The sequence below is a fragment of the Lupinus angustifolius genome, chromosome LG04, assembly GCF_001865875.1.
Source record: "Lupinus angustifolius cultivar Tanjil chromosome LG04, LupAngTanjil_v1.0, whole genome shotgun sequence".
Lineage (NCBI taxonomy): Eukaryota > Viridiplantae > Streptophyta > Magnoliopsida > Fabales > Fabaceae > Lupinus > Lupinus angustifolius.
In genome coordinates, this window is record NC_032012.1 from 24,942,443 (window position 1) to 24,970,161 (window position 27,719).

A 27,719-nucleotide genomic window follows, 5' to 3' on the forward strand; every position below is an offset into this window, starting at 1 on the left:
TCTAGAATCATCAAAGAAACGAAGAGAAAAAAAAATCGAAGTCATCTAAGAAACGCGAGAAAATTCAGCAATCATTTAACCAGAAGAAGTTTTTTGTTCACTGTTATTTGTAAGTTTTCGTTTTTCTTCTTCGTTCTTTTCAATTCAACGCTTGTTTATTGTATAGGTTCAAAATTTTATTTTTATTGATCACCGCTCCTTTGCTTTTGGGGCATAAGTGAGAGATTTTGATTGCGTGAAAGTTTATTTTTCTTCACCACTGTTGGGTCTATTAGAATCCTGGGAATCATTGAGAAAAAAACCGATTTTGAATGTGTTATGTGTGTTGTGTTTTTCTGCATATTGAGTGTGGTTTTCTGTTTCTAGTCCAAAGAAAAATATTTCTCGTTCTTTTAAGGACACTGTTGTGAAATTTTAGAGATTGGATCCTCTCATATGTTAAATGTCTAAATTATGTTTTTTAGGACAGTGTTTTAGAATTTTAGTTATAAACATATAATGTTTGTATTAGTTTCTCCCAGTTTACTAAGACAGAGGATCTAGTAAAATTTTGACATGTTGAATTGGAATTTTCATATCAAATAACCAACTGTGTTGATTTAGGGTTTATTAATTTTGGTCTAAAGGTTTTCTATTTGTTTTTTCCCTGAAAGTAAAAGATGAGTAGATGGAGACAGGGCTAGTAGGTGCAAAATTTTTCTAAGATGGTTTAATCCTTTTACAACATTTGCAGGAAGTTTAATTGAAAATTAGCCACAGTAACACAATGGCGACTCGAACTGGTTGCGTGTTTCGTGACCAAAACGTCATTGCCCATGTTAATGATATGGTTCTTGTTCTTTTGGTTTAAACATGTTTCAATATTGATTGATTGTTTTCATCATTCCTAGGCTAATTCTTGATGTCGGTGCAGGAGCTGGAACTGTTTGTGGGAAGGAAGGTTTTACAGGACATAACAAAGCTAGGGCTGGTCAAAGAAAACCACTTGGAGATCTGTCCAATGCAGGGAAGCCAATAAAACATGCTGGTGGAAAGAAACCCCTCGACGGGTCATTAAAATCCGACAAGCCATCAGAACAGCTCAAGGCTAAGAACCTCATGGTCATTACAAATGATGAAGCTGTTAATGCCAATAAAGCTTCTGAGAGATCACAGACTGGTAGAAGGAAAGCTCTTGGTGACATTTCAAACCAGGTTCCTGTGATAAAAAATAAAAATGGCCAGAAGATAATGACTTCTTTGACAGAGGAACCTCACCATCCCAGTGAAATTGCTGGTGAACAATTTCTGCACGATCATAAAAAATGTATTAAATCACAGTTTGAAACTGTGATGGATGTGCAGCATTTTTACAAGACTGTTGGACTTGAGAATGGTAACTATTACCTTCTCATATAAGTTTTGTTGTGCATTTTTCCTGTAACTTGGGTTATTTTAGTCTCTTACCTATGATTTATAAATTTTGCAAACTGTTGTTGAACATTGAGAATGGTAACTGCTGTTCATAGTTTTTTTATTGTGCATTTTTGGCTGGAACATGAGTTTCTTAACTTTCGATTTTATAAATTCAATCAGATTCGGATGATCACAAGCCAATTGCCTTTGAACTGTCTGCAATCGGTAAACTAAAGGTTTGGCTGTTATACCTTATGTTTCTCCTAGTCTGTCTCTGCCTGATGTGTTTATTTCTAACTATTTGTCAACCTTTTCAGTGGGAGAGTGAAAACTTGGAATTGGAGGAGGTACCTGAGAAGCTGCTTGAAGTGCAGTCTCTATATGTTCACCATGGCTCTCCTGCATACTGCAAGACTCCAAAACTACCAAGTTACTTGACAATGTTAGACAACTCTGCTGTCAATTTCAAGTTGATAGAAACACCAAAATTGTCAAAAAATTGATTTATCTTGGATTTAAAGAAATCAATTCAGTAGGTATCTTGTGTCACTGATATGATGGCAATTATTTTGATATTTTCCAGAACCTTGAAATCTGTGTAGCTATTATCTTAAATTTGAATCTTTTGTTCTGTCAATTCATATCAATGAATGTCTTCAATTCTTAGTAGTGCCCATTTCTGTCTTTACTTTTCTGCTGGTTTGCATTGGCGTGATTGGTGCCAACCAAATAGAAAAATATTTCTTTATCAGAAAAACAAAATTATACTAAAGATGAAGAGTACCAGAAAGGTACTCCAAATCATACAGAGTTTACATCCCCAATATTTACAAAGCCACTCAGAATAGGAGTAAATAAGAAAGATTATTGTGTTTGCATGAGGTTTCAGCTTTAAAGTAGGAATCTATTTCTTATTAACCAAGAAAAGCCCGTTGCAGGACCAGCTGCTATAGAATTTATAAGACTACTGAATAGAATATCTGAGCACAAGTCAGAGACTACTAATGAGCTTGTGATTTTGATATGATACAAGTACTTCCTTTTTTAAAATGTTTATATTTGCTTAATTTATCATTCGAGTGGAAACCTATTACTAAGAATTTGACAAACTTAAAATGCTTACATGAAAAAGGTGACTCAAGGCACCAGGAGAATGATAGATATATGCAATCTTATCTCTACAAGTATATAAATTGTTTCCATGATTTGAACTCATGACTTATAATTAATAAGCAATAACTTTATCGTTGTGCCAAGCTCACTCTCTTACATGAACCAATTTTTAGTGTCTTAAAGTTCCTCTGTCTGGTCTCGCAATCCATGAACCTTGAGGCAATGGGGATTCACACCTGATCAACTGTTGAAGCCTTCATCCTCAAGCTTGGACGTTCTCTTCTCTCTGGTTTCCAATATCTGCTGATTCATAATCATAACTCTCCAAAGTCCCTTCCAACACTCTGAAACTAAAAGAAAATGCCAAAACCCCTCATTCTCACTGAATTTCCCTTGCATCATTTGCTATTATGAGCACCTTATATGTTCCAGAGGAAACCATGTATCAAGTGTTTAAACAACTTCTACATCATAAATTTATAAACTCAATACTCCATCCCGTCTCATAGATCAACAGAATACATCTCATCAGTTTTATTTTGCTCCCTTCTCTCTTCTCTCCCAACCCTCTTTCTCTTCTTTAACATTCATCATCATTTCTGAACTATATCATCATAGATTGCTTTAATCATTATATGGTTGACTCATTTTCCTAATCACATTACAATAAAGGGAACATTTAGACAGGTTTCTTGGCAGACAAACAAATGGGTCAAGGAATTACAAAAAAGAAAAATGTAGTCAAAATTAGAGTTTGAGGAATACCACCAAGATAAGTTGTAACAAAAAACCTGCATTTGCTATTAAATCACATAGAAACTGTCTAACTATCTGAAGAAAACCTCAAGCTATTAAACCCCCTCATTTTTCAGTATTACAACAAAGACACAGAACTCTCGTTCTAAGGAAAAATTAATGACAGCTACAAGGAAAGTAGGAAAATGTCATCGCGTCAAATTATAGAACTGTCTTTTTTAAATAAAAAATAAACTACGGCCAAGAATGATGACATATTTGAGTTTTCCTGCATGCTTTTAGGTTGCAGTTGGAGTGACCATTTTATTCTTTGGGCATTCTGAGAGAAGATGTCCTTTTTCACCACACTCGTAGCATTTCCGCCTCCTCAACTTGCCACTTGCAACGGTAGTTGATTTCTCAGCATCCAACCCAAGACTTGTAGGATTACTTGTAGCAACAGAGCTTATATTGATTCCTGATTCGGGATAACTAGTAGCAACAGAGCTTGTATTTGTTACTGATTTAGGATTGCTTGTAGCAACAGAGCCTGTATTTGTAACTGATTTAGGATTATTTGTAGCAACAGCGCTCGTATTTGTAACTGATTTAGGATTACTTGTAGCAACAGAGCTTGTATTTGTTCCTGATTTAAGATTACTGGTAGTGACAGAGCTTGTATTGGTTCCTGATTTTTTCTTCAAAGGAACTGCACAACTTATCTTAACGGGTCTCCCAAACAAAATGTTTTGGTCCAAAGTAAGTGATGTTTTCAGTGACTCGCTATCACTGAAATCCACATGGGCATACCCTCGAAATTCTCCTGTTTCCTTGTCCATACCAAATCGTACTGATGTTATATTGCAATTTGAGAAGAATTTCTTCAGTTCCTCCTCTGTTATATCCCAGGACAAATTTCCAACATATATTCTATTGTATCCCTCCAAAATTTGTGGAGCAAAATCTGGTACTTTACTGGCTCGAGTAGATTTATATGGTTGGACTTTCAGAAAGAGTCCTCCCCTGTTATCACATTAAATGTTTGATGAGGTGGCATGATAAATGGGAAAAAACAATAAACCATCTTCGTACAACTATAAGCGAAAAATTGTCAGGGTTACTAACATGTCAGCTCCGTCAAAAGCCAATGCTCGTTTGACTGCGGCTTCAGTCTGCAGGAGGGATGGAGCAGAAATGTCAGTAAATTATAAACATGTTCCATAATGAAGAGTCAATATTCAAAATTGCCTGATGGTAACCTTTAAGAACAACAAGTTCAACTATGGAAAGAAAATCAGTATGTATGGCTAATATGGTCTGCTGATAAATCTTAAGGACTAGAACGAGATTGATAATTTAAACATTGCGTAAACGTAAGACAAAATGTGCCCCAAATTTAGTTGAGAAATAAAAATATCAACTAGAGAATCTCAAATGATGGTCATAATAGTCCGTAGTAACTAATTTGTCCCTAAAAATTGAGATATCTGAGAGCCAAGTTAGGATTTTCATGGTTCACCATTTCATACAGAAATAACTGGGGGTTGCTTTTTTTCTCGAAGAGAAATTTGGTATTCAGTCGTTTAATATCCTAAATATAAGGAAGTACAAAAAATGTATCTGGAATCAAGTTGACATATATTAGTATAATACTAATACACAATAGTGAAGTAAAGATTGTAGGGTGAAGGCTATACTACTATTTTTTTAAACAGAAAATAAAAATGAAATGTATATTAATTTAGTCCATACCTTAAAGCTAATAATTGCAATTCCTCTAAACTTGCCAGTTTCAGGAAAATACATGCAATCAACTTCAGTAATGGTGCCACAGCTTTCAAAATAACTTCGAATATCATCCTCAGTTGAATAATAGGGAATTCCTCCCACATAAACTTTTGTCGGAACTTCAACACTCTCTTGACTGAAAATACCACATTGAATATCAAGTAAAAACAACGAAAAAATTAACATCATTTCAGCTGTAATCCGACTTCTAAATACAGATCCTACCACTGCATTGTTTGAGACAAATATGTAGAAAACATATTGAACACTTAAAAACAGATACTATAATGTTTTAGTACCTTGTAGCAGCTGTAGTAACGGTGGTAGTAATGGCAGTAGTTAACTCGGTGGCCGGCTCAGTTTTCTCGGCAACCTCCTCTCCATTCTGTTTGGTCTTCTTCTTGTTGTTCTTCTTCTTCTTTTTCTTCTTAGTCTTGTTCTTTGACTTGTCGGCATTGTTGCTTACCTCATTTGCCACATCACCATTCTCTTTACTGAATATAACATTGCAGATCAATCATAAACATTAAAATCAACATTATCTGAACTCACAATCACATTACATAAAATGATTAAAAAAAATACCCTTTTATCATCATCAGGAACAATCTATATTAACCTATACCCTTTTTTTCAAAAGATAAAAAAACACCATTTTTCATAAGATAACAATAACATAGAGATATTAAGAATAGTACCAATGCCTATTTTTTCAAAAGATAAAAAATACCATTTTTCGTAACATAACAATAACATAGAGATATTAAGAACAGTACCTAGTTAACTCAGTGGCCTCCACCGCTTTCTCTTCATTACTTTTAACTTTTTTATTCTTCTTCTTCTTCTTGGTACTGTTACTTGAGTTTCTGGAATCAATAATATCCCCATCTGCCACATCACCATTTTCTTCAGTCACTTTCCTCTTCCTCTTTTTGTTGATTTTCTTCTTCTTAATGGTCAAATCTTCAGACCCATTTTCCTTCTTGCTTGATTCATCATTACCACTAGTCTCTACAGGGTTCAAAGAACGCAGCTTTCGGTGTTTCTCTCTCTTGGAGAGTGTGGTTTTTTTGGTGGCAGAATCAGAAAGAGTTTGAAGAGAGTTTTGAAGTATTGTTGATTCAGTTCTGAGCTTGTTTTTGAGCTTCTTGTTGGATAGAACCATGTCTGAATGTGAGGTAAGTAGTGGGCACTGTCATGCGGCGAAGCAAAACAAAAGGGTTCAATTTGGGGCACGACAGAATACGATGTTCAGAACAAACGACGCCGTAAACCTTTTTTATTGCTTCCAACCAAAACAAGTGATAGTTTAGGTTTTTATTTATTTTTGAAAGGTCCATTGTATTCTTTGGGCCTTTGGGTCAAAACCAAAACTTGCAAAAAGGAGATTTTTTGAACATCACATTCATCATTTTGGACACACAAAATTGTAAACCCTAAAATATATCAATTTTGAGTTTAAAATCGCGTACTAATAGTGTAAATTTTTTTACACTGTCAGCATATAATCCACCATTAATTTATATTACTTTTGTTTGAGAGTCAATAATGGTTAATAAATCAATGATGGATGATTGACTGACAGTGTAAAAAATATTTACACTGTTAGTGTATACATATTAAATCCATCAATTTTTTCACTTCCTCTTATTACTCTCTATAACCACGTGGTCACATACTTTCTAAATTTACACTCTATGTACTATGTACTTTCTCAACTTCATACTCTCCCATATCCCATAATTATATGGTTTTTGTCATTTACATTTTACTTTCGACTAATAAATATGGAATGTGGTTTGAAAAAGCATTTTCTAGCAGGTTCTTTTGTGCAAAAATAAAATAAAATAAATTATTTTCGATGAATAATTGTCTTATATGTTACGACATACCTAAGTACAACTTTTATAATTGAATAGAAATAAGTTAAACACTAAAGATATGAAAGTAACGAATGTACATATATTGATACTAAAAATATGAGTATAACTTGGAATAGACATGACTTAGTTGTAAGAAAACTCCTAATATTACAATAGAGCAAGAAGTAGAGTAAGGTGAAAGAAAAATAAATTATTCAAAACATCTAAAGGCTCCTTGCACAAAGATTGTAAAAAAAAAATCATAAAATTCTATTGCTCGACCTAAATATCATGTAAAATAAACCTTTCAGTCTAAATATTATTTATTATTTATTTATGTTATTTAAAAATCGATAATAATTAAATATAAATAATTAATATTGTAATAATAAATTTAAAAAATCTAAAATTTAAAAAGTTCAATTTAAATATGGATGATTCAGAATTGTAATATCTACATGACATGTAGGAATTGGTATCTAGTTGTTGAACCATCTCAAAATTAGTATAGAGTTGATTTATGGTTAACATTGATATATATTTAATAATATTATTTTAATAATTAAATTATGACAAATTACTCATAAAAGCAAGACAAATAAAAAGAATATATGAAATCTAATATGCATGCATTATTAATACTAGTTAGAATAGAAACGGATAAAACCCCTGTCTGATTATCATTACCTTTAACGCTAAACCCTCTCATTTCGATTTCCATGGCTTCTCTTACACCTGAACTTGTTGCATCCACTTTCTTCTCCTTCTCTCATTTCACTCCCAAACCATTCCTTCATCTATCAACACGCAGTTCCCGATTTCTAACTCACTCACACTCTTCTTCTACGTTACTCTCTCTCAACGCTCCAAACCCTACAAGACCTTACCGTGCTCGCCGATTCACCGTTTCTGCAACCGCCACAGCTTCGCCACAAACAGATCATGCTTCAACGGTTATTCCGCATGATAATCGCATTCCCGCTACTATTATCACTGGATTTCTTGGTTCTGGCAAGGTATTAATATATCTTTGTTTTATGTTGTTAGTGAATTTGAACCTAATTTTGAGGTGGAATTGAGCAGACAACATTGTTGAACCATATTTTGACTGCGGAGCATGGTAAAAAAATTGCGGTTATTGAGAATGAGGTATGTGCTTTAGTTTTAACACTTTATTTGCTTTTCACAACATCAGTGCATAGTGTACTCAGGCAACAATATGCATTGGATTGAAGAGCTGTTTTTTAAAAAGTGATTTTATTAATAAAATATCACTTCTGAGATTTATATGTTTACTAAAATAAAGTTTATTTGAAAAAGAAGCTGAAATTCTGCGTTTAGAAGTAGATGATCAAAAAAACTTTTCATAAAAAAAATGTTATGGCAATCACTTTTCTTTGTATGCACAATCAAATATGCCCTAGTGTGTTGCTGTCTGCATTAATGCAGTTTGGTGAAGTTGACATAGATGGTTCATTAGTTGCCACGAAAGCTGCTGGTGCTGAAGATATTATGATGTTGAACAATGGCTGCCTTTGCTGTACTGTCAGGGGTGATCTTGTCAGAATGATTTCGGAATTAGTTACTAAAAAGAAAGGGAAATTTGACCATATTGTGATAGAAACTACGGGTAAGCTGAGGTCTAGTGTATGTATTCATTCACTGTTTTTGCTTTTCATGTCAATGAAATTTTAAGTATTTTAATGATTCATTTGTTTGTCAATATAGGTTTGGCAAATCCAGCGCCAATAATCCAGACATTTTATGCAGAGAATACGATTTTCAATAAAGTCAAGTTGGATGGCGTCGTCACTTTGGTTGATGCTAAACATGCTACCTTTCATCTCGATGAGGTTAAGCCAAATGGTGTGGTCAACGAAGCAGTGGAGCAGATTGCATATGCTGACCGTATAATTGTAAATAAGGTTACGACTCTCGGCTTAATTATTCTAATTGCAGAATGTACATAGTTTTTGTTAATGTCGTAAAACTCAAAACAATTGGATTATTTATAAAAAAGCCTGTCAAATTGGATTCAGTGACTAGCTATCCAACTAATGGATACTGTGTTGTGTTGCACCAACACGAGTACATATTGGCTACGTGGTTCGACTTTTTCTCAAAAACTAGACTACGGGTTTGTTATTATATATATAGGTATAATTAAAAACAAAGGAAATAACTTGTAACAATCATAAAATAAGCATACACATTATTATCACTTAAACACCAAAGACTTGACTTTTTGAACAAAATCAGGTATAAGAAAAATAAAAATAAGCATACACATTATTATCACTTTTTGTTTTGTTTATATGCAGAGCATGACCATGACCACCATGCTCATGTTCATACTCATGATCCCGGTGTTTCATCTGTCAGCATAGTTTGTGAAGGAAGCATAGACCTTGAGAAGGTTAGCATACTTATGCTTAATGGCGTGTGTATCAGTTTCTCTTTTCAATAGATGCCTGTTCAGTGCCTTGTATTCTACATTTTTATGGAAAAAGTCAATATTGGTATTTATCTTAGACTTAAAGGATAACTTGTTAACTGTTTCAGGCTAACGTGTGGCTTGGTACCTTGCTGTTGGACCGCAGTGAAGACATTTATAGGATGAAGGGTCTTCTAGCTATTGAAGGGATGAATGAGAGATTTGTCTTTCAGGTGAGTTTGAAATTTTAGTTCCTTTGCCGTCAAGGTGATTCGCATACAGATCTTTAATTCCTTTTAGAACTTTATCTTCTGTGCTATTTATTTTTGTTGTTATAATCTCCCTTAAAATGCATTTATGCTATATGCACTTTACTTAAGTGGTCCCTTGACTAGAAATCCAAATCCACTTTCTCTACCTTCATCTCATTCACCTCTTCCCCACACCATCTTTCTTTTATTGTTATCATTTACAATGTTGATTCACCGTCTTTCATTCGTTCACTGTAACAGGGGGTGCATGACATATTTCAAGGTTCACCCGAAAGGTTGTGGGGCCCAGATGAACCAAGGATAAACAATATTGTTTTCATAGGGAAAAAGTTAGATGCTAAAGAATTGGAGAAAGGATTCAAGGCCTGTTTACTTTGAGACTAAGAAGTTCTATACAGTGTAGTTTCGGCCTGTGATGCATGGCCATTTAAGATATGAATGTTCGATATACCATGTAGAAAACTTTGGGCATACCATAAGGCAACGCCTTGTGGATAAAGCTAGTTTTTTTCTCCCTAAAATATTTAACCAAAAAATACCATGTATGCGATCAAGCCAATTAATGTTACATCCACAACATTTATACAGCTTTTGGATTTTACTTCAAAACAGGTAATGTTCTTATAACTGTAGATATGTAGTTTTTCTTATTCTTTCTCACATAAGGATCCTACACTCTTCAAATTTTACAACTCAACTTTGGGGTAGGTACAAAATTTCTTTTCAGAAGGTAAGAGATGGCATTGAACTAGATGAAATCCTTTGAAAATTATTACTCAAACATGATATTAGTTATTATATGTCAATACAGTAAAGAAAACACAACCAAGACTGATTTTTCAATCATTTGGGTACCTTTTAGCTAAGATATACATCAAAGAGAAGGAACTTGGAACTTGTTACTTTTCCTTCTTTACTGGACCCTATTTTATCTACAACCTTAACTGCAGCATAGCCATTTGCACCATAGTACTTGCCAGTGCCTCCAATAACTGCAACATGTGACTCAAACACATCACTCCTATGCACTCCAAAAAATCTCAATCCATTTTGATACTCACCCTTCACAAAACTTGCTGTCATAGCCACCATATGGCTATTTCCACCCTCTGAGCTAGCAACATAAACACCTTGTGCTTTTCCTAGTTTATGTGGTTCATCTCCATTGCTTTCGAGCAGATCCTCGTCTATTGATGTTACCGATCCAAACTCCAGCTCTTGAAGCGTAGCTCTAGTTGGAAAAGAGAAGCCAATGCTAGAGAGGTCAAGTGATTGAGTGGAAGATGAAGTGGTTGGAATATTTTGTGGTATTGGAATCCCTTCACTTGGAGGAAAGAATCCTAGAGGTTTTTTGAAGGGAGGTTCACCAGTGACCTTAGTAGTGGCAGGTTTCTCTGAAGGCTGTGTAGCATTGAGCATATGTGGCATTAAAAATGTTATTCTGTGATGGCCATGGTTATGGTTAGGGGTTGAATTGCCAAGAGTTCTAGCTAAGGAAGAATGGTTTATTGTAATCATGAACAGAAGTAACAACATTACTATGGCCAGAAGAAAAGGGAATTTGGCCATTGTTGCACTCTTCTTTAGGCATAGTATTTGCATGCTTGGTTTATATAATTAGGCTTTAATTAAGTGTGGTTGTTAGAGATTAGAATAGTTCTTTTTGGTTACAGAAATCAGAATAGTCTATGATCATGTCTCATTAAACAACTTTTAATATTATATATAAGATAGTGAATTGGTTATTTTATATGCTTTACTATAAGGATTAGGTTGTGCATGAATGGAACAATCTCACCCAATACATGATTCACATCTTCACCTATGATGCCAAAAAAATCTAATAGTTTAAAGATGCATATTGATGAGTGTTATGTTTCTGGTAGCAATTGTTCTGATTTCTCTGATGCATGAAAAATAAGAGTTCCTCTAATTTGGTAGTTGAAAGAACCATTTTGATTGAAATTCAATTATGGTTAAAAAACATTGCTACTAAAACTTTATACACACCTATCAAGAAGTGAAGAAGGTGAGATAAGTAACTAAATAAAATGTTTTTTCAATAACAATTGGAAAAAATACTCTGGTGAGAATAAAGATTTAGATAAAATCAATATGTAATTCATTATTTATTTGCATTACTTTTTTGATTGATTAAATATAAATGATGATAAAGTGTATAAAAAGCAAACTTTGTGTGTGTATACTAGAAAATAAACCTAAAAATTATATTTTTCTTACATACCAGGAAATTAAACCCCAGCGCCTAGGGTTTATACTTTATACTCACGAACGTGCCTCTGTTACTCTGTACTCGAATGTTAAATTGGAAAAAACTTGTCTAAAACCCTAACCCTAACCCTAATTCACACACTCCACCATGTATCTCTACAATCTCACTCTCCAGCAACCCACCGGCATCATCTGCGCCATCAATGGCAGCTTCTCCGGCGGCAAGTCCCAAGAAATCGTCGTCGCCAGAGGTAAAGTACTCGATCTCCTTCGCCCTGATGACAATGGCCGCATTCAAACCGTTCTCTCCGTTGAAATCTTTGGTGCTATTAGGTCCTTAGCTCAATTCCGTCTCACCGGTGCTCAGAAGGATTACATCGTTGTAGGTTCAGATTCCGGTCGCATTGTAATCCTTGATTACAATAAGGAGAAGAATGTTTTTGATAAAATCCATCAAGAAACTTTTGGTAAATCGGGTTGTCGCCGCATTGTTCCGGGTCAGTATCTTGCTATAGATCCAAAGGGTAGGGCTGTTATGATTGGTGCTTGTGAAAAACAGAAGCTTGTTTATGTTTTGAATAGAGATACTGCTGCTAGGTTAACTATTTCTTCGCCTTTAGAGGCTCATAAGTCTCACACTTTAGTGTATTTTATTTGTGGGGTTGATTGTGGTTTTGAGAACCCTATTTTTGCTGCTATTGAGTTGGACTACTCCGAGGCCGATTTGGATTCCACTGGTCTGGCTGCTTCTGAAGCTCAGAAGCATTTGACTTTTTATGAGCTTGATTTAGGGCTCAATCACGTGTCTAGGAAGTGGTCTGAGCAGGTTGATAATGGTGCCAATTTGCTGGTCACTGTTCCTGGTGGTGGCGATGGGCCGAGTGGTGTGCTTGTTTGTGCTGAGAATTTTGTTATTTATAAGAATCAGGGACATCAGGAAGTTAGGGCTGTGATTCCTCGGCGTGCTGATTTGCCTATAGAGCGCGGTGTTCTTATTGTCTCGGCGGCTATGCATAAGCTGAAGTCCATGTTTTTCTTCCTTCTTCAGACTGAGTATGGAGATATTTTTAAGGTGACCTTGGAGCATGATGGTGACCGTGTCTCGGAGTTAAAGATTAAGTATTTTGATACTATTCCTGTTACGGCTTCAATGTGTGTGCTCAAGTCGGGATTCTTGTTTGCAGCATCGGAGTTTGGCAATCATGCTCTGTATCAGTTTAAGGCGATTGGGGATGATGATGACGTGGAGGTGTCATCTGCTACTTTGGAGGAAACACGGGATGGTTTTAAACCGGTATATTTCAGGCCGAGAAGACTGAAAAATCTTGTCAGGATTGATCAGGTTGAGAGTTTAATGCCAATAATGGATATGAAAGTCAGTAACCTCTTTGAGGAGGAAACCCCACAGATTTTTACTCTCTGTGGGCGTGGTCCTCGTTCGTCTTTGAGGATCCTGAGAACTGGTTTAGCTGTTAGTGAGATGGCAGTATCAAGGCTTCCTGGTATACCTAGTGCTGTTTGGACTGTGAAGAAGAATGTTATTGATGAGTTCGATGCTTATATCGTTGTGTCATTCACAAATGCTACACTTGTGCTTTCCATTGGTGAGACAGTTGAAGAAGTTAGTGACAGTGGGTTTCTTGATACCACACCCTCCCTTGCTGTTTCTTTGATAGGTGATGATTCTCTCATGCAGGTTCACCCTAATGGTATCAGACACATTAGGGAGGATGGGCGTATTAATGAGTGGAGAACTCCCGGAAAGAGGACAATTGCCAAAGTTGGATATAATAGACTTCAAGTTGTTATTGCACTGAGTGGAGGGGAGCTTATATATTTTGAAGTGGATGTTACTGGTCAGTTGATGGAGGTTGAAAAGCATGAAATGTCTGGAGACGTTGCTTGTTTGGACATTGCTCCAGTACCCGAAGGCAGACAAAGATCCCGCTTTCTTGCAGTAGGCTCATATGACAAGACTATCCGCATCTTATCACTGGATCCTGATGATTGTATGCAGGCTCTTAGTGTTCAAAGTGTTTCTTCAGCTCCAGAATCTCTTCTTTTTCTTGAAGTTCAAGCATCTGTTGGTGGCGAGGATGGTGCTGATCATCCTGCTAGCCTTTTCTTGAATGCTGGTTTACAGAATGGTGTCTTGTTTAGAACTGTAGTGGATATGGTTACAGGTCAGCTTTCTGATTCTCGTTCCCGATTCTTAGGATTGAGAGCCCCAAAGTTGTTTCCTATTATTGTCAGAGGCAAGCGTGCTATGCTTTGCTTGTCAAGTCGGCCATGGCTTGGTTATATTCACCAGGGACATTTCCTTTTAACACCACTTTCATATGAAACCCTTGAATATGCTGCCTCATTTTCGTCTGACCAATGTGTGGAAGGTGTAGTTGCCGTTGCTGGTGAGGCATTGAGGATTTTTACCATTGAAAGATTAGGAGAAACATTTAATGAGACTGTAATTCCATTAAGATATACTCCAAGAAAGTTTGTCCTGCAACCCAAACGGAAACTTTTGGTAATAGTTGAGAGTGATCAAGGAGCATTAACTGCAGAAGAGCGTGAAGCGGCAAGGAAAGAGTGTTTTGAGACTGCTCAAGCAGGGGGAAATGGGACTGGAAGTGACCCAATGGAGAATGGTGGTGAGGATGAGGATAAAGATGATGCACTCTCTGATGAACATTATGGTTATCCAAAAACTGAATCAGATAAATGGGTTTCCTGTATTAGAGTTCTTGATCCAAGGACAGGAAATACAACTTGTCTTCTGGAGCTTCAGGAGAATGAGGCTGCATTCAGCATATGCACAGTAAATTTCCATGACAAGGAATATGGAACCCTGTTAGCTGTTGGCACTGCAAAGGGACTGCAATTTTTGCCCAAAAGGACTTTAATTGCTGGATATATTCATATATATAGGTTTGTAGAGGATGGAAGATCTCTTGAACTTCTTCACAAAACTCAGGTCGAAGGTGTTCCTCTTGCTCTATGTCAGTTTCAAGGAAGATTACTTGCTGGAATAGGACCCGTGCTCAGGCTATATGATTTGGGGAAAAGACGATTGTTAAGGAAATGTGAGAATAAGCTATTCCCCAACACAATTGTCTCTATTCATGCGTACCGTGATCGAATTTATGTAAGCGACATGCAAGAGGTATGTTTCTATTTCATATCTTTATCTACCGAACATCTGGATATTTTAGTTAAGCATTATGACAACGGTTTTTCATCATGGCTTCTGGGTTTGGCACTTTGGCTGTTGGCATTAGATATGACATTGTCTTATCACAGTAATGCATCTGTGTCCAGCAAATTTTAATGTTAATTCTACTGTTGTGGCTTTTGTTAGAAACCTTTAAGAGGAATTATTCTATCATTGAAGCTGTAACGACTTCACTAGAACTTTCCACACTGAATTAATTTTTCTCTTGATTTTGCAAAATAGACAGCATACTTATGCACTGATCCTATGTTTTGTTGCCCTCCGTAAGTCCATATCCTGTTTCAGTAATACTTTTTTTAGCTAACTGTGTTATGTACTCTCTTCCAGTCTTTCCATTACTGCAAGTATAGGCGGGATGAAAACCAGCTTTACATATTTGCGGATGATTGTGTTCCAAGATGGCTTACTGCATCTTACCACATAGATTTTGACACCATGGCAGGCGCAGACAAGTTTGGGAATGTCTATTTTGTGCGATTGCCACAGGACGTTTCAGATGAGATAGAAGAAGATCCTACTGGTGGGAGGATTAAGTGGGAGCAGGGAAAGCTGAACGGAGCTCCCAATAAGGTGGAAGAAATTGTACAATTTCATGTTGGTGATCTGATCACATCTTTGCAAAAGGCGTCTCTTATACCAGGGGGTGGAGAGTGCATTGTATATGGAACAGCTATGGGAAGTATTGGGGCATTGCATGCTTTTACTTCACGAGATGATGTTGATTTCTTCTCTCATTTGGAGATGCATTTGAGGCAGGACCATCCACCTTTGTGTGGAAGAGACCATATGGCGTATAGATCTGCTTATTTTCCTGTTAAGGTATGCCTGGTGTATAGGATCCTGTTCTTTCTTTTAAATAAATTACATAACACTGCTTACCATTCGTACTCGATAATAACATGCTACCTATTACAGTTTCATTGTTGTTCCAGACAGTGGCATTTATCTTCTGCCTTAAGTAAAAATCTCTTGGCCGTGTGAAAATGTTTTTTTTTTATTGTGTTTTTAATCCATATTTAGTTTGACAAGTTTCTGAGATTTCTGTCACAATGGTGTAGGATGTGATTGATGGAGATCTATGTGAGCAATACCCAACATTACCAATGGATTTGCAGAGAAAAATTGCTGATGAATTGGACAGAACCCCTGGAGAGATACTGAAGAAGCTTGAGGAAGTACGAAACAAGATTATTTGAGAGATGATCTTCAGAAAGGTGTGGTGTCCTATTTCTGCCCATCTTTGTGTTGTTTTTCTAAAGTGCTTTTGTGATTAGTAGGAGTGTAAGCGCTATGCTTAAAGATGCAATTATGTATCTGTCTAATAGAACTACATTGACTAATCTAACATAGAAATGAATGATGCATATAAAGAAGGGAGAACACTGCTGATTTAATACTTAAGGGAGAAACATAGAAGTCAAATAGGTTATTTGCTTCAAAAACATTTCTTCCATTTTAGAGAGGTTTGGGTCTTTCTAATTACTCGGGTGGTTGAGACTAAATAGAAACCGAAACTTCGATTTTGCCTTCACTCTGGTGTTCACCATACCCACGTCATCATTTTGTTTATTTTGTTCAAAGCAGCTAGATATACTGTGATGGTTGTCTTGTAAATTTACAAACAAGAGGGATAGTGATGGACACCACTTTTTTTTCTTCAGACTAAAGCTTATGTGGACGTGCCGCGGTTTATATAGGTCATTGTTAACTATTTCCATCTGTTGCGATATAGGTTCCCATTTTTTAAAATATCTTTACTATGTTTCTAGTTGCTTTTGTGTTATACAGAATCGAGATTTCATGAAACTGGTTTATAATATGGTTTATTATTGTTTTGCAGGTCACAGCCTGCCAGTAGTGAGGTCACTTACAAAAGTAGAGAGCTTGTGCTTCCATTTAATACTTGAAGCAGTGATTTCTTGTAAGAGGGAGGAGTAGAAGGTGAAATCTGTAAGGCATAAGTTGTCAATTTATGTTGTAATTAATTGTAATTGAATTTTATCACACTGCTTGTGGATGTGATAATGACAACTCACACCACCATCTATATCCACATCCCTACATGCTGTCATATTACTGAGTTTTATTTTTACAAAATTTCTTTATATTATGAAAATGAGATGTTTGATAGCTTGTCAAATTGTAGTGCTGAAATTTTGGCATTTCCCATTCAATAGAAGTGGATTCCTTTGAGATATAATGACACCAGTTTTCCAAAAAAATGAAGGCAACATTAGTGTTCCTATCAAAACCCAGTTGAAAAAGAGGTACTAATTGTTTTCATGAATAAAAAAAACCAAATGTATGAAAGATATGTTTGTGGAAAAATGTCACATTATGATTGTGCTACAGTGTTGGAAAACGATTCATGAATGGTTTTTGATACTGAATTTGTCATGACTGACTTTTCCACTGTGAGATGATTTTTTTTGGAAACTAATTATTTTTTTAGGTGTGTGGTTTTCTCTCAAGATTGTTGATAACTAGCCTTTACAATTCACAATAATTTTCTGCTTATACTCTTTTTTTTATGATTGCAAAAATAACGGATAGATTTAAGTCTTGATATGACTGATATATCATAGAGAAGTTCAGTTTTCTTATATACTTTTGCTTCACTTATCGAGATGGTTCTACACATTCACTGCTTATGGTACCTTTTTGTAGAATTGAACATAAACTAATGCAGTAGCCATAAATCCTTGAATAAGTGAAGACCGGAAGAATCAAAAGCAGGAGTATACAACAACAACAACGAAGCTCTAATTTTACTTAGAGTCAATTATATGGATCGAATAATATTATATGTTCTGTTATTAATCATATTCGCTGACAAAATATTAATTGTTAAGTCTTTCTTAATCATTTTACCAAAGCAAGGTTAAGATTATAAATTAACTTAGCTTGTGGCCGTATACACGATTCGAAAAGAAAGAATTGACTTGAAATTATATGTTCAGAGCTTGTAGCCTTATTAGCTGAATCCGGAACATGGTACAATTATAATATCCACACCTTTCAATAAAAAATAGCCAAGTACCCAATTCTAACAGTGCTATTGGCATTGGCCTTTATGCAAAAAAATAAATAATGAAATCCTCTTTAGTCCTTTACTAAAGCTTCATTTTATGCTTTCTGCTCTCTCTATTCTTTTACTTGTATGTTGAGTTTTCTCCTCTAGCCAATGAATAATATCTGTGAATACAATGTTCAAATTTTCTGGTGGCTCTCCGTACAATACACCATGCCACATTCCTGGGTACATCTTTAATGTCTTGTCTTTGCTTGAGGCCATATTATATAGTTCTCTGCTAACTGATGCATCAGTCACTCTGTCTTCTTCACCATGTACAATCAGAAATGGTATTGAAACCTACTCAAAATACAAAAGGGTCATCACTTTTGCATCAAACTCATTAATAAGTGTAATCAATTTTAAAGGGTTTTTAGCATTAAAGACAATGTTAAAACTTTGACAAACCTCATGTAGTCTTTGCTGAATTTCTGTACTAACTCTCAGAAGTTCACGGGCTGTTTTCAAACGAGGTTTTCCTTTGTAGCAATATGGGTTAGCTCTAATCTGCAATATGTGAATAATAACATTATAATCTATTACAAACTAAGGGTCTATTTGTGAGTTTGATTTTGGAAAGAAATGGAAAGCTTAATAGTCATCTCACAAATGTATTTCATGACTTTTAAGTTTCCTCCTTCATCTCTTGTCATCCAAAAAAACTAACTCGCAAATAAACGCTAAAGTGTGTCACTTGTTGAGTATGAATTGGGAATTAAAAGTTTGTAGAATAAAGATTTGTGTAGAAACCTGTTCTCTGACTTCAGGCACTTTGAAACCAATCTCAAACAAATCTTCTGTTGGGACTATTTTCCATTTAGGAGCCACTTTGCTGAGTCCACTCAATATAGTAACCATCATTGCATTTGGTGACATATCAGCTCCAATCTGCATAATATTTCCTTATTTACAATTTGAGATTGCTTTCAAGTAATTGCAACAAACTAAATCTTTACACTTATTAGTGCATATATTTTACTCTCAATTGTAAATGTGAGGTGTTCTTTACATTACTTAAGGAAAAATAACACATAAAATATATTTCAAACTTCAGATATAGAATTAAAAAATATAAATGACTAATATAACCCTGAAAATAAGGTTCTTTTTTATCCAAAAAATATCAAAAGGTCAGTGGTTCAATTCCTGTGAACAATATTTGTTGGAAAAAAAAATACATATTATAAAAGATGAATTAATTAATTCCTTACCCATTAAGTGATAATACTTTTGAAGTAAGTGGATCACATCTCTAATTTATAATACAAATATAGGTAATGAAAAACTAAATGGGGAATTAATAACACCACTCTAATAATTGTAGGTCACTTTCTTAAGGCAAGGTCTTCTAGATGTGAATATATAGGACACCATCGCAACGGTTTAGATTAAGAAATTATTAACTGATCCTTTCTTAAGGGTACCACTACATAAATGCCTGATGTGCCTTCTAGATATCCAGGGTTAGTAGTATCAGTCAAACAATGATATTTAAATGGGTTTGTTGAATTATGTTGCTCCAACGAATCAACTAAAATATAAAAAATACATGGAAGTTTTCTAATATTTAACAATTATAGAGCATATAACAAGAACAAAAAATGGAATAAGAAAGCCAACCTTGCACATTGGTGCAGCCAAAATTGCCCCATCCCAATAATCTGGCTTTTTCCTATGCAATAGAAGCGCCACAGCTCCACCCATTGATTCCCCTAACAAGAACCTCAACTTTCTATGGTTCACTTTCTTTTCTGCACTTTATTTATTAATATTCAAAAATAAGTATCATTCAATGATTATATTTATATATACAGAAAGTAGGAAAATGGGTTGAAAAGATATAAAAAAGAAAAAGATAATGGCATGCAAGAAATTGAAATAATGATATATAAAGAGAGAAGGAAAAGAAGGTGACCACTAATGGTGGTGAAATAGTAGGAACAATCGTTGATGACATAATCAAAGTTTCTGACAAAACCTTGAAGACCATCTGATTTTCCATGACCTTCGTAGTCCACACCATATACTGCATAACCTGCTTTTGCAAGCCTTGTTGCTGTGCCTGCATGCATGTGTTTCAATTCATCATCAAATCATAATCACAATGATCATATAATTGGTTAAATATAGAGTAAATTACCATAAAACCATAATCACAATGTGCCTGCATGCATGTGTTTCAATTCATCATCAAATCATAATCACAATGATCACAATGATTATAGCAATTAAGGTCAATGATAAATTATATTTATAACCTTGGTTAAATATATAGAGTAAATTACACTCATCCTTATTTAAGCTTCAATATATAACAGTGAATCTCATTTTTGTTAAGAGTTGACACTCCACCCCTTTAACCATGTTCTGTAACTCCTCCACTATAATATATTAACTAAACCATAGGGTTAACCTTCATTCCTCTATAAAAAGTTAAACTGAATAAATATTTATAAAAGTCTGGTGAGTTACAGTTCATAACCCATGCTAAACTAAATTTAAGTACATTTAGAAAATAAATATCCTTTTGTCCTAAGAAAATTCGATTCTCATATCTCTATTCAATATAATGGAGATATAATAAAGATCCATTTAATTGGTATTTAATTTCCCACCAATGGAATATAATGGAGGACCCATTTTCTTCCCAATTTTTTTTTTGGAAAATGATAGTGACATCCAAGCCTCATTGGCAATTGCCATTTTAATAACAACATTCATCTATGGTTAGTGGTTTTGAATAAAAGTCCCATTCAAATCTCATTTATCGTCGTGTTAAGCTAAAGTTTGATTGATATTACACATCCCGAAAGAGATAAATTAGTTAATAACTAATGAGAGAATATTCTTAAATATAATGAAATAAAAAAATAACTGAAAAGAACAAAGGCATTTAGGTATGCGCACTACTTCTAAACATGTTTGAGAGACTATGGAACAAGTCATTAACATAACACTTGCAAGAGGATTGGATTGGATTTCTCTTGAGCGTAAAATTTCAGTGATTCTTGCCACTTTTTCCCACTTTATCTAATCAACTTGAATACTTTACTTCATAAGGAATAGCAAATTACGTCTGGGTCATATATGCTGCGTTTCAGTTTTGAGTTTGACAGAAATTGAGGTTTTATCTAAGCAAGGTTGATATTTTGGAACAGTGATATTTTGGATATTGATTTTTATGCTATAACTTAGGAGTTTATGTTTTGATTTCACAATGATAAATGATTTTTTATGTGTGATGGAGTAATATTGGTTAATTAGATTTGACAATCATAAGTGTAAAATATATCATCTCTAGTATTATATAAAATTATGACATATGATTTAAAAAAATATATATAACGGTGTAAATTTTAAAATACTAAACCTTACATTCCAGTATTGGAATTCTCGTAGAGGATACCAGTCCCATACTATGGTTAACTAGCATGATAATTTTAAGGGAAAAAGTTGGTGAACATAGTAAAATGATGAGGAGTGTTATGTTTTTGAGGAATAGGGTTATTAGGTGTTTATTTATATCTTAAAACTTAGGGATAAATGTTAATATACTCATAAATATATAATGAATTTAGGACTTAGGAGAAGAGGAAAAATAATTACTGCTCATGGTGATGCTGCATTCCAAGGCATAGCCATGGCACATAAACACTAAAGCTTTTGGTGATTGATTCTGTGGAAGCCATCGACTTGCCAAAAGCTTCATACCTCTAGAATTCGATATGAATTCCTGAAAATATGTAAAACATAATCTTTGGTTATTAATATTAATTAGGACGCATTAAGATTATGTTTGTTTTCTTTTCTTAATCATTGAATTGAATAAGCAAAAGGTACAGAAAGCATGATAGAAGTGGTGTTAATTATACCTCTTCATATTTGATCTCAGTTTCATTTTCCTACAAACCAGAAAGCAGAAAAAAAAACTAAGTACATAATAGGTTTAAGAAGATGATAATTGTACACATAGAGAGAGAGAGAGAGAGAGACCATGATATGTGAAGAATTGTTGAAGTTGGTCAGAAACTTTTACAGGGTCTACTCTTTTCTTGTTATATGAAAATCTGATTTATATAAAGAATTTTGATGTTACTGCATGAAAAATGAGAAATGAAGCAAATGTAAGATATATAAGTATACAGGTTATAATGTCATAATTTGATAGGGGAAAATACTTTCATATTGATGCCTAATTTTTTTAAATAGTTTCTATTATTTTTATCAGAATAAAGTATTTCCTCACATCATGAGATAATTTATCTCTTTCCACCAGTAAAAGTATGACATGTATACTATTTTGTTTAGTTTTATAATATTTTTTTATAAAAAATGATAAAATGAGACATATGTCATGATTTAAGTGGTTGGAAAAGATAATTTATCTTCTTATAACAAAATATATTTATTTTATTCAGTCAAAAAGTCAATATTAATTTTTGTTGAACAAAAAAGGAAGGAATGTTGTAATTTTTAGAATGAATTTTATGACATTTTAAAACTAATTAGTTTTTTATTCGGTCAAATGGTTTGTTTATTTTTATGAACAAAATAAATAAATAAATATATATATATATATTTGATAAATAAATAAGAAAATAAATAGATAAGTTTATGCTATTTTCACATCTAATTTTATAAAATAGTTCTACTTTTATATGCTACCTACATAAACTTATACTTACAGTTACAAAGTGACAACTAGAAATTATACTAAAAGAATAAGATAGAAGTAAAATTCAAGGAAAAAATTTAACAAGCATTTTCTAATAGGCTTGGGCCACACATTATTTCCAAATGTAATTATCGGATGAGATTGTTTGCCAGTTATTAAGAATATGTTTAAATTTCATTCCATAAATAAATTAATATAATAGATAAAATATTAATAATAATTGAAGAGTTGTTGAATTTTATCGATAGAAAGGGTAATAAAAGTTTAATTTGCATACATATTCAGATTATTATGTTAGTTTAATCCGATTATTAAGGGAGGATAAAGAAATTGATCTTAGCATGAATCACCAATTTTGTTTCTTTTTATACGCAACTTGCATTGGGTTTAGTGGAGTTTTTTTTATGTGCTTAATAAGTGGCTTTTCCTTATTTATTTATTTTATAAATTTAGGAGGCTTAAAGATATACAAACTTTATTTCTAACTAAGCAATAATCATGAATCTCCTTCATTGAGTTAGAATTCATAAATAAAAAGTCAAATGCTAATTATTATCCAATAAGAGTGTAATATATATACACAATGTAAAAATTTATACATAATCAGTACATTATCCATAATTTATTGTATTACTTTTATTTAAAATTTAATTATAATTAAAATAAATAGTAAATAATATATTCTGACAGTATAAAAATTCTTACACCATATGTATATACATTTTTTTTCACATCTTATAAATATATCTTATCTCACTACCTCCTTTATACATGTAGTGCCATTTTGCCTATAAAAATATTTGAAACTCATGTGAGAGTTTAACTTTTTAGTCTTCTTTATAGTTGTATTTCTCCAGCTTATAGAACCTTTTTGTAACTTCTTTATTTCTGGTACCATAATAAAATAAATCTTTTTATTGATCAAAGAATAGCATTTACATAAAAGTTAAATAAAAAGTATTTGCATGTATAAGGGTTATATTACAGAGAAGTATTTATCTTATCTCACCTACTCTTTTTATGCATGCATTTATTGTAAAACTTTTGCTTGGTTGTTTTTTTAATTAATTTCTTAACATTCCAACGATTTAGCTGTCCCGTGGCAGTAGGTGATAGGTTTTATATAAAAAATGATTACAATTTTCAATTTGTTGCCATGTACATGAATCTAAATTATAGATATATAATATAAGAATTTTTTTTACATTTTTAACCTACCATTTATTGTTATATATTAATTGTTTTAATTATTTAATAAAAATAATTATTATGAATAATGTAGTGATAATATATAGTTTTTTTACACATATAAATATTAAACACATTTTTTTACCTTTTGTTAATTGTATGTGTATACACACAAATTCATAATATTCATCTATCTAATCATTTCTAAGCTGCCAGGACGGATATATAAATATTCTAAGTCTATTCTTATGATATATATACTTAAGCTTAAACTTCTAGTGTAATGTTATTAATACCGTATCGGTCATCAAATTGGTCGAGATATTGATATAATGGTATAGTGTTTTAGTCGATAGTTTAGTAATTAAATTGCATGTCAGTTATATCAAATAAACATACTTATATTTATTATTAATTGTACTACAAACCTTACACTTTAAAAAATTCAGTGAAAGAGTAAATAAAATTTCTATATTTTTTTGATGCCACTAAAATATCCTACGCAAAAGCAAAACTAATGTTCTGAATTTTTTTGGGCAATCCACCATGTTGTCACAACATCCAAAATTTATGACTTCTCTAAACCTAGGTTCTATAACTTCTCTAGACCACTACACCTATTCTTTTCTTGTAATATATAATCTATACAAATACATAAACTCATAAAAGAAAGCTATATAGGAACACATAACCTCTGCACCGTGCCACTACACCTATTTTTTCTTGTAATATTAAAAATTGGATAGTGAATATCATATAATCTCTACACAGTGCTACAGTGCATGAGATAATCAACTTCAAATTTTTTTTGGAGAAAGAGAAGAAGACTCTAGTTCTCGTAGAGGAAGGTGAGGTGCCCCAGTCACAAACCAGAGAAAACTCTGAATTTTTTCTCTCATTCTTCTATAATATTGTTAAAGTACTAAAGATGGAAAAGATACATGGCATGTCAACACCTTCTTTTTTCGTTCACGGTTTTCCGACTATGAACTGGATGAAGATGGAGAATAAACATAAATGTCTTTTCTTTTAGGAAAGTGGAACACAACTATGGAGTGGTTAGGGATTTCATATCTTCTTACAGTCTTAGACTTAGAGATTTCAGAATAAATGATATAACATGTTTCTTCATTTGCCTACTTTTTAATAATAGTGAATCGGCCGGTTAGCCAATTTTCATCAAAATCGCTCGGTTTTGACAATTTTACTCCGGTTCTATTGCATGACAGGTCTTAATAGCATAACGTGCCGATAAGGGGTTCGGTTCACCAGTTTTCTGGTTGAATCGCTACCGTACGGTTTTTATTACAATGCTTTAGTGTTTTTTTTTCATTTTGCAGATGCTTATTATTGATTATACATGAGAAACGAGTAATGGATCCATGTTTAAATATTACTATATATCATACTAGCCCGGTAAAGATTATAGAAATAAATTTGTTATTTATGCCTTAATAACTCTCACAACTTCGTAATAAGAGAAAGAGGAGAAAATGAATATTGAAGATTAGTTGACAAGATTTTATTGACTTGTTATATAGAAATAGAAAAAATAGTGGAATAAAAAATCTTGACTCCTCTAAGTAATATACGATATCTCGTAGTGATATGAAATTCAGTGTGATAACAATCACTATTAAATGTAATTAAGTCAATACTGAATAAGGTTAGTGTATTTGTTTAAAGGAGTATACATTAGTTTGGAGAATGTTAAAATAATTGAGTTTTTTATTGAAACAAGCAATGAAGACAGATCGGAATGGAAGAAAGAATAGAAAACAGAGAATGAATGAGAAGAAGAATAAACATGTATATTCAATGGAGAAGAAGAAGTAAATTCAATGTACTTAGTCACAATGTATTTATACAACTTTCCATAAGTGGCTTAACTAACTCTAACTACCAAACACAATGGAAATTCTTAACTAACTTTGAAATTCCTAACTGTTTGATTAAGAATTTTAACACTCTCCCTTAATCAAAGAGTTACAATATAACAAACTACTCATACAAATGAATATACTTCTATCCTAACTAAAAACTTAGGACATTTAGCATTTTCCTTAGCTTCTTGAATCTCTCAACCTTCAAGCCTTTGGTTAGTACATCAACAATCTAATTTTCAGTAGGGCAATGAACAAGTTTCACCTTTTCCTTTTCAACTTGATCTCTTAGGAAATGAAACCGTGTTTTAATGTGTTTGCATATTCCATGACTAACTGGATTCTTAGCCAAGTTTATAGCTGATTTGTTGTCAACTTTTAGCTCAAACCTTCCAATTTCTCCACAATTTAGTTCTGCTATCAGGGATGTTAATCACAACCCTTGGCATGTTGCATTGCAAGCAGCAATGCATTCAGCTTCGCAAGTAGAGAGTGCCACAACATCTTGTTTCTTGGAACCCCATGATACGGGGGGCACCAAACATAAAGAACACATATCTAGATGTACTCTTCCTATCTTCTTTATCTCCACACCAATCCGAATTTGAGTAGCCAACAAAGCATGATTCACTTTCCTTTTTCTGATTGTGAAACAGGATCCCATAGTTCATGGTTCCTTTAAGATAATTCATGATCCTGTTGGCTACAATTATGTGACTTTGCTTGGGATTAGCCATATACCTACTAATAACTCCATCATAGCTTATCTCAGGCATGCTGTGACAAATGAACCTCAAACAACCTACAATCTGTCTATAGAGTGTTGGATCGATTGGTTTTTTCATCTGAACCAACCTTACCTTCTACTGGCCCTGTTACTGGTTTGTAATCCAGCATTTGGAATCTGCTTAGTACATCTGAAATGTACTTCTTTTGATGCATTATAATTCCACTTTTGGTCTTTAGGAATTCTAGTCCCAGGAAGTATGCCAATTCCCTTAGGTCTGTCATCTCAAACTCAGAGTTAAGCTTTCCTTTTAGTTTCAAAATTTCGACTTCACTACTTCTTGTGATAACTAAGTCATTTACATAAAGGCATAGCAGAATTGTATCCCTTGTGCTTGTTGTGTTCACACAGACTCCCTGCTCCATCTTGCATTTGATGAATCCAATGGATTTCAGAAAAGAGTCAATTCGCTTGTTCCAAGCTCTTGGAGCTTATTTCAAGCCACATAGCGCTTTATTCAATTTCAACACCTTGGTTCCATCACTACTTATGCCAAAACCAGGAGGTTGAGTTATGTAGACTTCTTCCTAAAGAGGCCCATCAAGGAAGACACTCTTAACATCAAGCTGCCATAACTTCCAACCAAACGAACTTGCCAAGGCTACAATCAATCTTATTGTTTCAAATCTTGCCACAAGTGCAAAGACATTAGTGTAGTCATACCCTTATTTTTGCATAAATCCCTTAGCATATAGTCTTGTCTTATGCTTTGAGATGCTACTATCTGGCCTGAGCTTGACCTTGTATACCCATTTTATTGGTATGGGTGATTTTCCTGCTGGTAGGCTTGCTACTTCCCAAGTATTGTTCTTTTCAATAACCTTGAGCTCCTCATCCATCGCACTGAACCAAACATCCTCATTCATTGCTTGTTGGATGGTGATTGGCTCAGTTTCTCCCGTTAGTGCCAAGTGAATCAGATCACCTTCATCTGTGATAGCATCATCATGAAACAACTCATATTCTCTTAGCCTCATTGGTGGCTGCCTCACTCTTGTTAGTCTAGGTGAAGCACTAGTAGCATCTGACCTTGGAGAAGGGTTGCCACCAATT

General features: G+C 33.8%; 6 protein-coding genes across 8 annotated transcripts; 3 read left to right on the plus strand and 3 right to left on the minus strand.

Annotated features, from left to right (window-relative positions):
• LOC109346499 lies at positions 1 to 2,061 on the plus strand. The gene is made up of 5 exons (XM_019586086.1): positions 1 to 109; positions 734 to 824; positions 914 to 1,375; positions 1,576 to 1,631; positions 1,713 to 2,061. Exons 2-5 carry the CDS (start codon positions 767 to 769, stop codon positions 1,896 to 1,898), a joined length of 762 nt encoding a protein of 253 aa, XP_019441631.1. The 5' UTR covers positions 1 to 109; positions 734 to 766; the 3' UTR covers positions 1,899 to 2,061.
• LOC109346503 (protein gar2) lies at positions 3,271 to 6,329 on the minus strand. 2 transcript variants are annotated; one of them, XM_019586090.1, is made up of 6 exons: positions 5,808 to 6,329; positions 5,331 to 5,525; positions 4,996 to 5,167; positions 4,369 to 4,415; positions 3,836 to 4,266; positions 3,271 to 3,793 (listed from the first exon to the last, which is right to left on the minus strand). In XM_019586090.1, the coding sequence occupies exons 1-6, from the start codon at positions 6,194 to 6,196 to the stop codon at positions 3,543 to 3,545; spliced, it is 1,485 nt and encodes a 494-aa protein (XP_019441635.1). In that variant the 5' UTR covers positions 6,197 to 6,329; the 3' UTR covers positions 3,271 to 3,542. The 2 variants fall into 2 exon arrangements, with proteins under 2 accessions (XP_019441635.1, XP_019441634.1); XM_019586089.1 differs by having other exon boundaries at positions 3,271 to 4,266; positions 5,808 to 6,328.
• On the plus strand, positions 7,573 to 10,186 carry LOC109344757 (uncharacterized GTP-binding protein YjiA-like). The gene is made up of 7 exons (XM_019583507.1): positions 7,573 to 7,909; positions 7,977 to 8,042; positions 8,343 to 8,523; positions 8,622 to 8,818; positions 9,217 to 9,309; positions 9,456 to 9,560; positions 9,840 to 10,186. Exons 1-7 carry the CDS (start codon positions 7,613 to 7,615, stop codon positions 9,975 to 9,977), a joined length of 1,077 nt encoding a protein of 358 aa, XP_019439052.1. The 5' UTR covers positions 7,573 to 7,612; the 3' UTR covers positions 9,978 to 10,186.
• LOC109346506 (dirigent protein 25-like) lies at positions 10,349 to 11,196 on the minus strand. The gene has a single exon (XM_019586095.1). The coding sequence runs from the start codon at positions 11,166 to 11,168 to the stop codon at positions 10,458 to 10,460; it is 711 nt and encodes a 236-aa protein (XP_019441640.1). The 5' UTR covers positions 11,169 to 11,196; the 3' UTR covers positions 10,349 to 10,457.
• Positions 11,847 to 17,132, plus strand: LOC109346504 (splicing factor 3B subunit 3-like). Of its 2 annotated transcripts, none has more exons than XM_019586093.1 (4): positions 11,847 to 14,991; positions 15,388 to 15,879; positions 16,119 to 16,279; positions 16,950 to 17,132. In XM_019586093.1, the coding sequence occupies exons 1-3, from the start codon at positions 11,980 to 11,982 to the stop codon at positions 16,254 to 16,256; spliced, it is 3,642 nt and encodes a 1,213-aa protein (XP_019441638.1). In that variant the 5' UTR covers positions 11,847 to 11,979; the 3' UTR covers positions 16,257 to 16,279; positions 16,950 to 17,132. The 2 variants fall into 2 exon arrangements, with proteins under 2 accessions (XP_019441638.1, XP_019441636.1); XM_019586091.1 differs by having other exon boundaries at positions 16,119 to 16,274; positions 16,901 to 17,132.
• On the minus strand, positions 18,139 to 22,244 carry LOC109346505 (caffeoylshikimate esterase-like). The gene is made up of 8 exons (XM_019586094.1): positions 22,125 to 22,244; positions 22,006 to 22,036; positions 21,740 to 21,866; positions 20,049 to 20,195; positions 19,754 to 19,884; positions 18,884 to 19,021; positions 18,542 to 18,640; positions 18,139 to 18,433 (listed from the first exon to the last, which is right to left on the minus strand). Exons 1-8 carry the CDS (start codon positions 22,127 to 22,129, stop codon positions 18,182 to 18,184), a joined length of 930 nt encoding a protein of 309 aa, XP_019441639.1. The 5' UTR covers positions 22,130 to 22,244; the 3' UTR covers positions 18,139 to 18,181.

Excerpts from the sequence above, each read along its gene's own strand:
- LOC109346499 (XM_019586086.1), top strand. The coding sequence starts at position 767 with ATGGCGACTCGAACTGGTTGCGTGTTTCGTGACCAAAACGTCATTGCC. Across the intron at positions 1,376-1,575 it reads GACTGTTGGACTTGAGAATG|ATTCGGATGATCACAAGCCA; the intron begins GTAACTATTACC and ends AAATTCAATCAG. Across the intron at positions 1,632-1,712 it reads CTGCAATCGGTAAACTAAAG|TGGGAGAGTGAAAACTTGGA; the intron begins GTTTGGCTGTTA and ends CAACCTTTTCAG.
- LOC109346503 (XM_019586089.1), bottom strand. The coding sequence starts at position 6,196 with ATGGTTCTATCCAACAAGAAGCTCAAAAACAAGCTCAGAACTGAATCA. Across the intron at positions 5,168-5,330 it reads GTTACTACAGCTGCTACAAG|TCAAGAGAGTGTTGAAGTTC; the intron begins GTACTAAAACAT and ends TGGTATTTTCAG. Across the intron at positions 4,416-4,995 it reads TTGCAATTATTAGCTTTAAG|ACTGAAGCCGCAGTCAAACG; the intron begins GTATGGACTAAA and ends TCCCTCCTGCAG.
- LOC109344757 (XM_019583507.1), top strand. The coding sequence starts at position 7,613 with ATGGCTTCTCTTACACCTGAACTTGTTGCATCCACTTTCTTCTCCTTC. Across the intron at positions 7,910-7,976 it reads GATTTCTTGGTTCTGGCAAG|ACAACATTGTTGAACCATAT; the intron begins GTATTAATATAT and ends GGAATTGAGCAG. Across the intron at positions 9,310-9,455 it reads GAAGCATAGACCTTGAGAAG|GCTAACGTGTGGCTTGGTAC; the intron begins GTTAGCATACTT and ends TAACTGTTTCAG.
- LOC109346506 (XM_019586095.1), bottom strand. The coding sequence starts at position 11,168 with ATGGCCAAATTCCCTTTTCTTCTGGCCATAGTAATGTTGTTACTTCTG.
- LOC109346504 (XM_019586093.1), top strand. The coding sequence starts at position 11,980 with ATGTATCTCTACAATCTCACTCTCCAGCAACCCACCGGCATCATCTGC. Across the intron at positions 14,992-15,387 it reads ATGTAAGCGACATGCAAGAG|TCTTTCCATTACTGCAAGTA; the intron begins GTATGTTTCTAT and ends ACTCTCTTCCAG. Across the intron at positions 15,880-16,118 it reads CTGCTTATTTTCCTGTTAAG|GATGTGATTGATGGAGATCT; the intron begins GTATGCCTGGTG and ends ACAATGGTGTAG.
- LOC109346505 (XM_019586094.1), bottom strand. Across the intron at positions 20,196-21,739 it reads ATGCAGCATCACCATGAGCA|GCACAGCAACAAGGCTTGCA; the intron begins GTAATTATTTTT and ends ACATGCATGCAG. Across the intron at positions 19,022-19,753 it reads TGGCTGCACCAATGTGCAAG|ATTGGAGCTGATATGTCACC; the intron begins GTTGGCTTTCTT and ends AATATTATGCAG.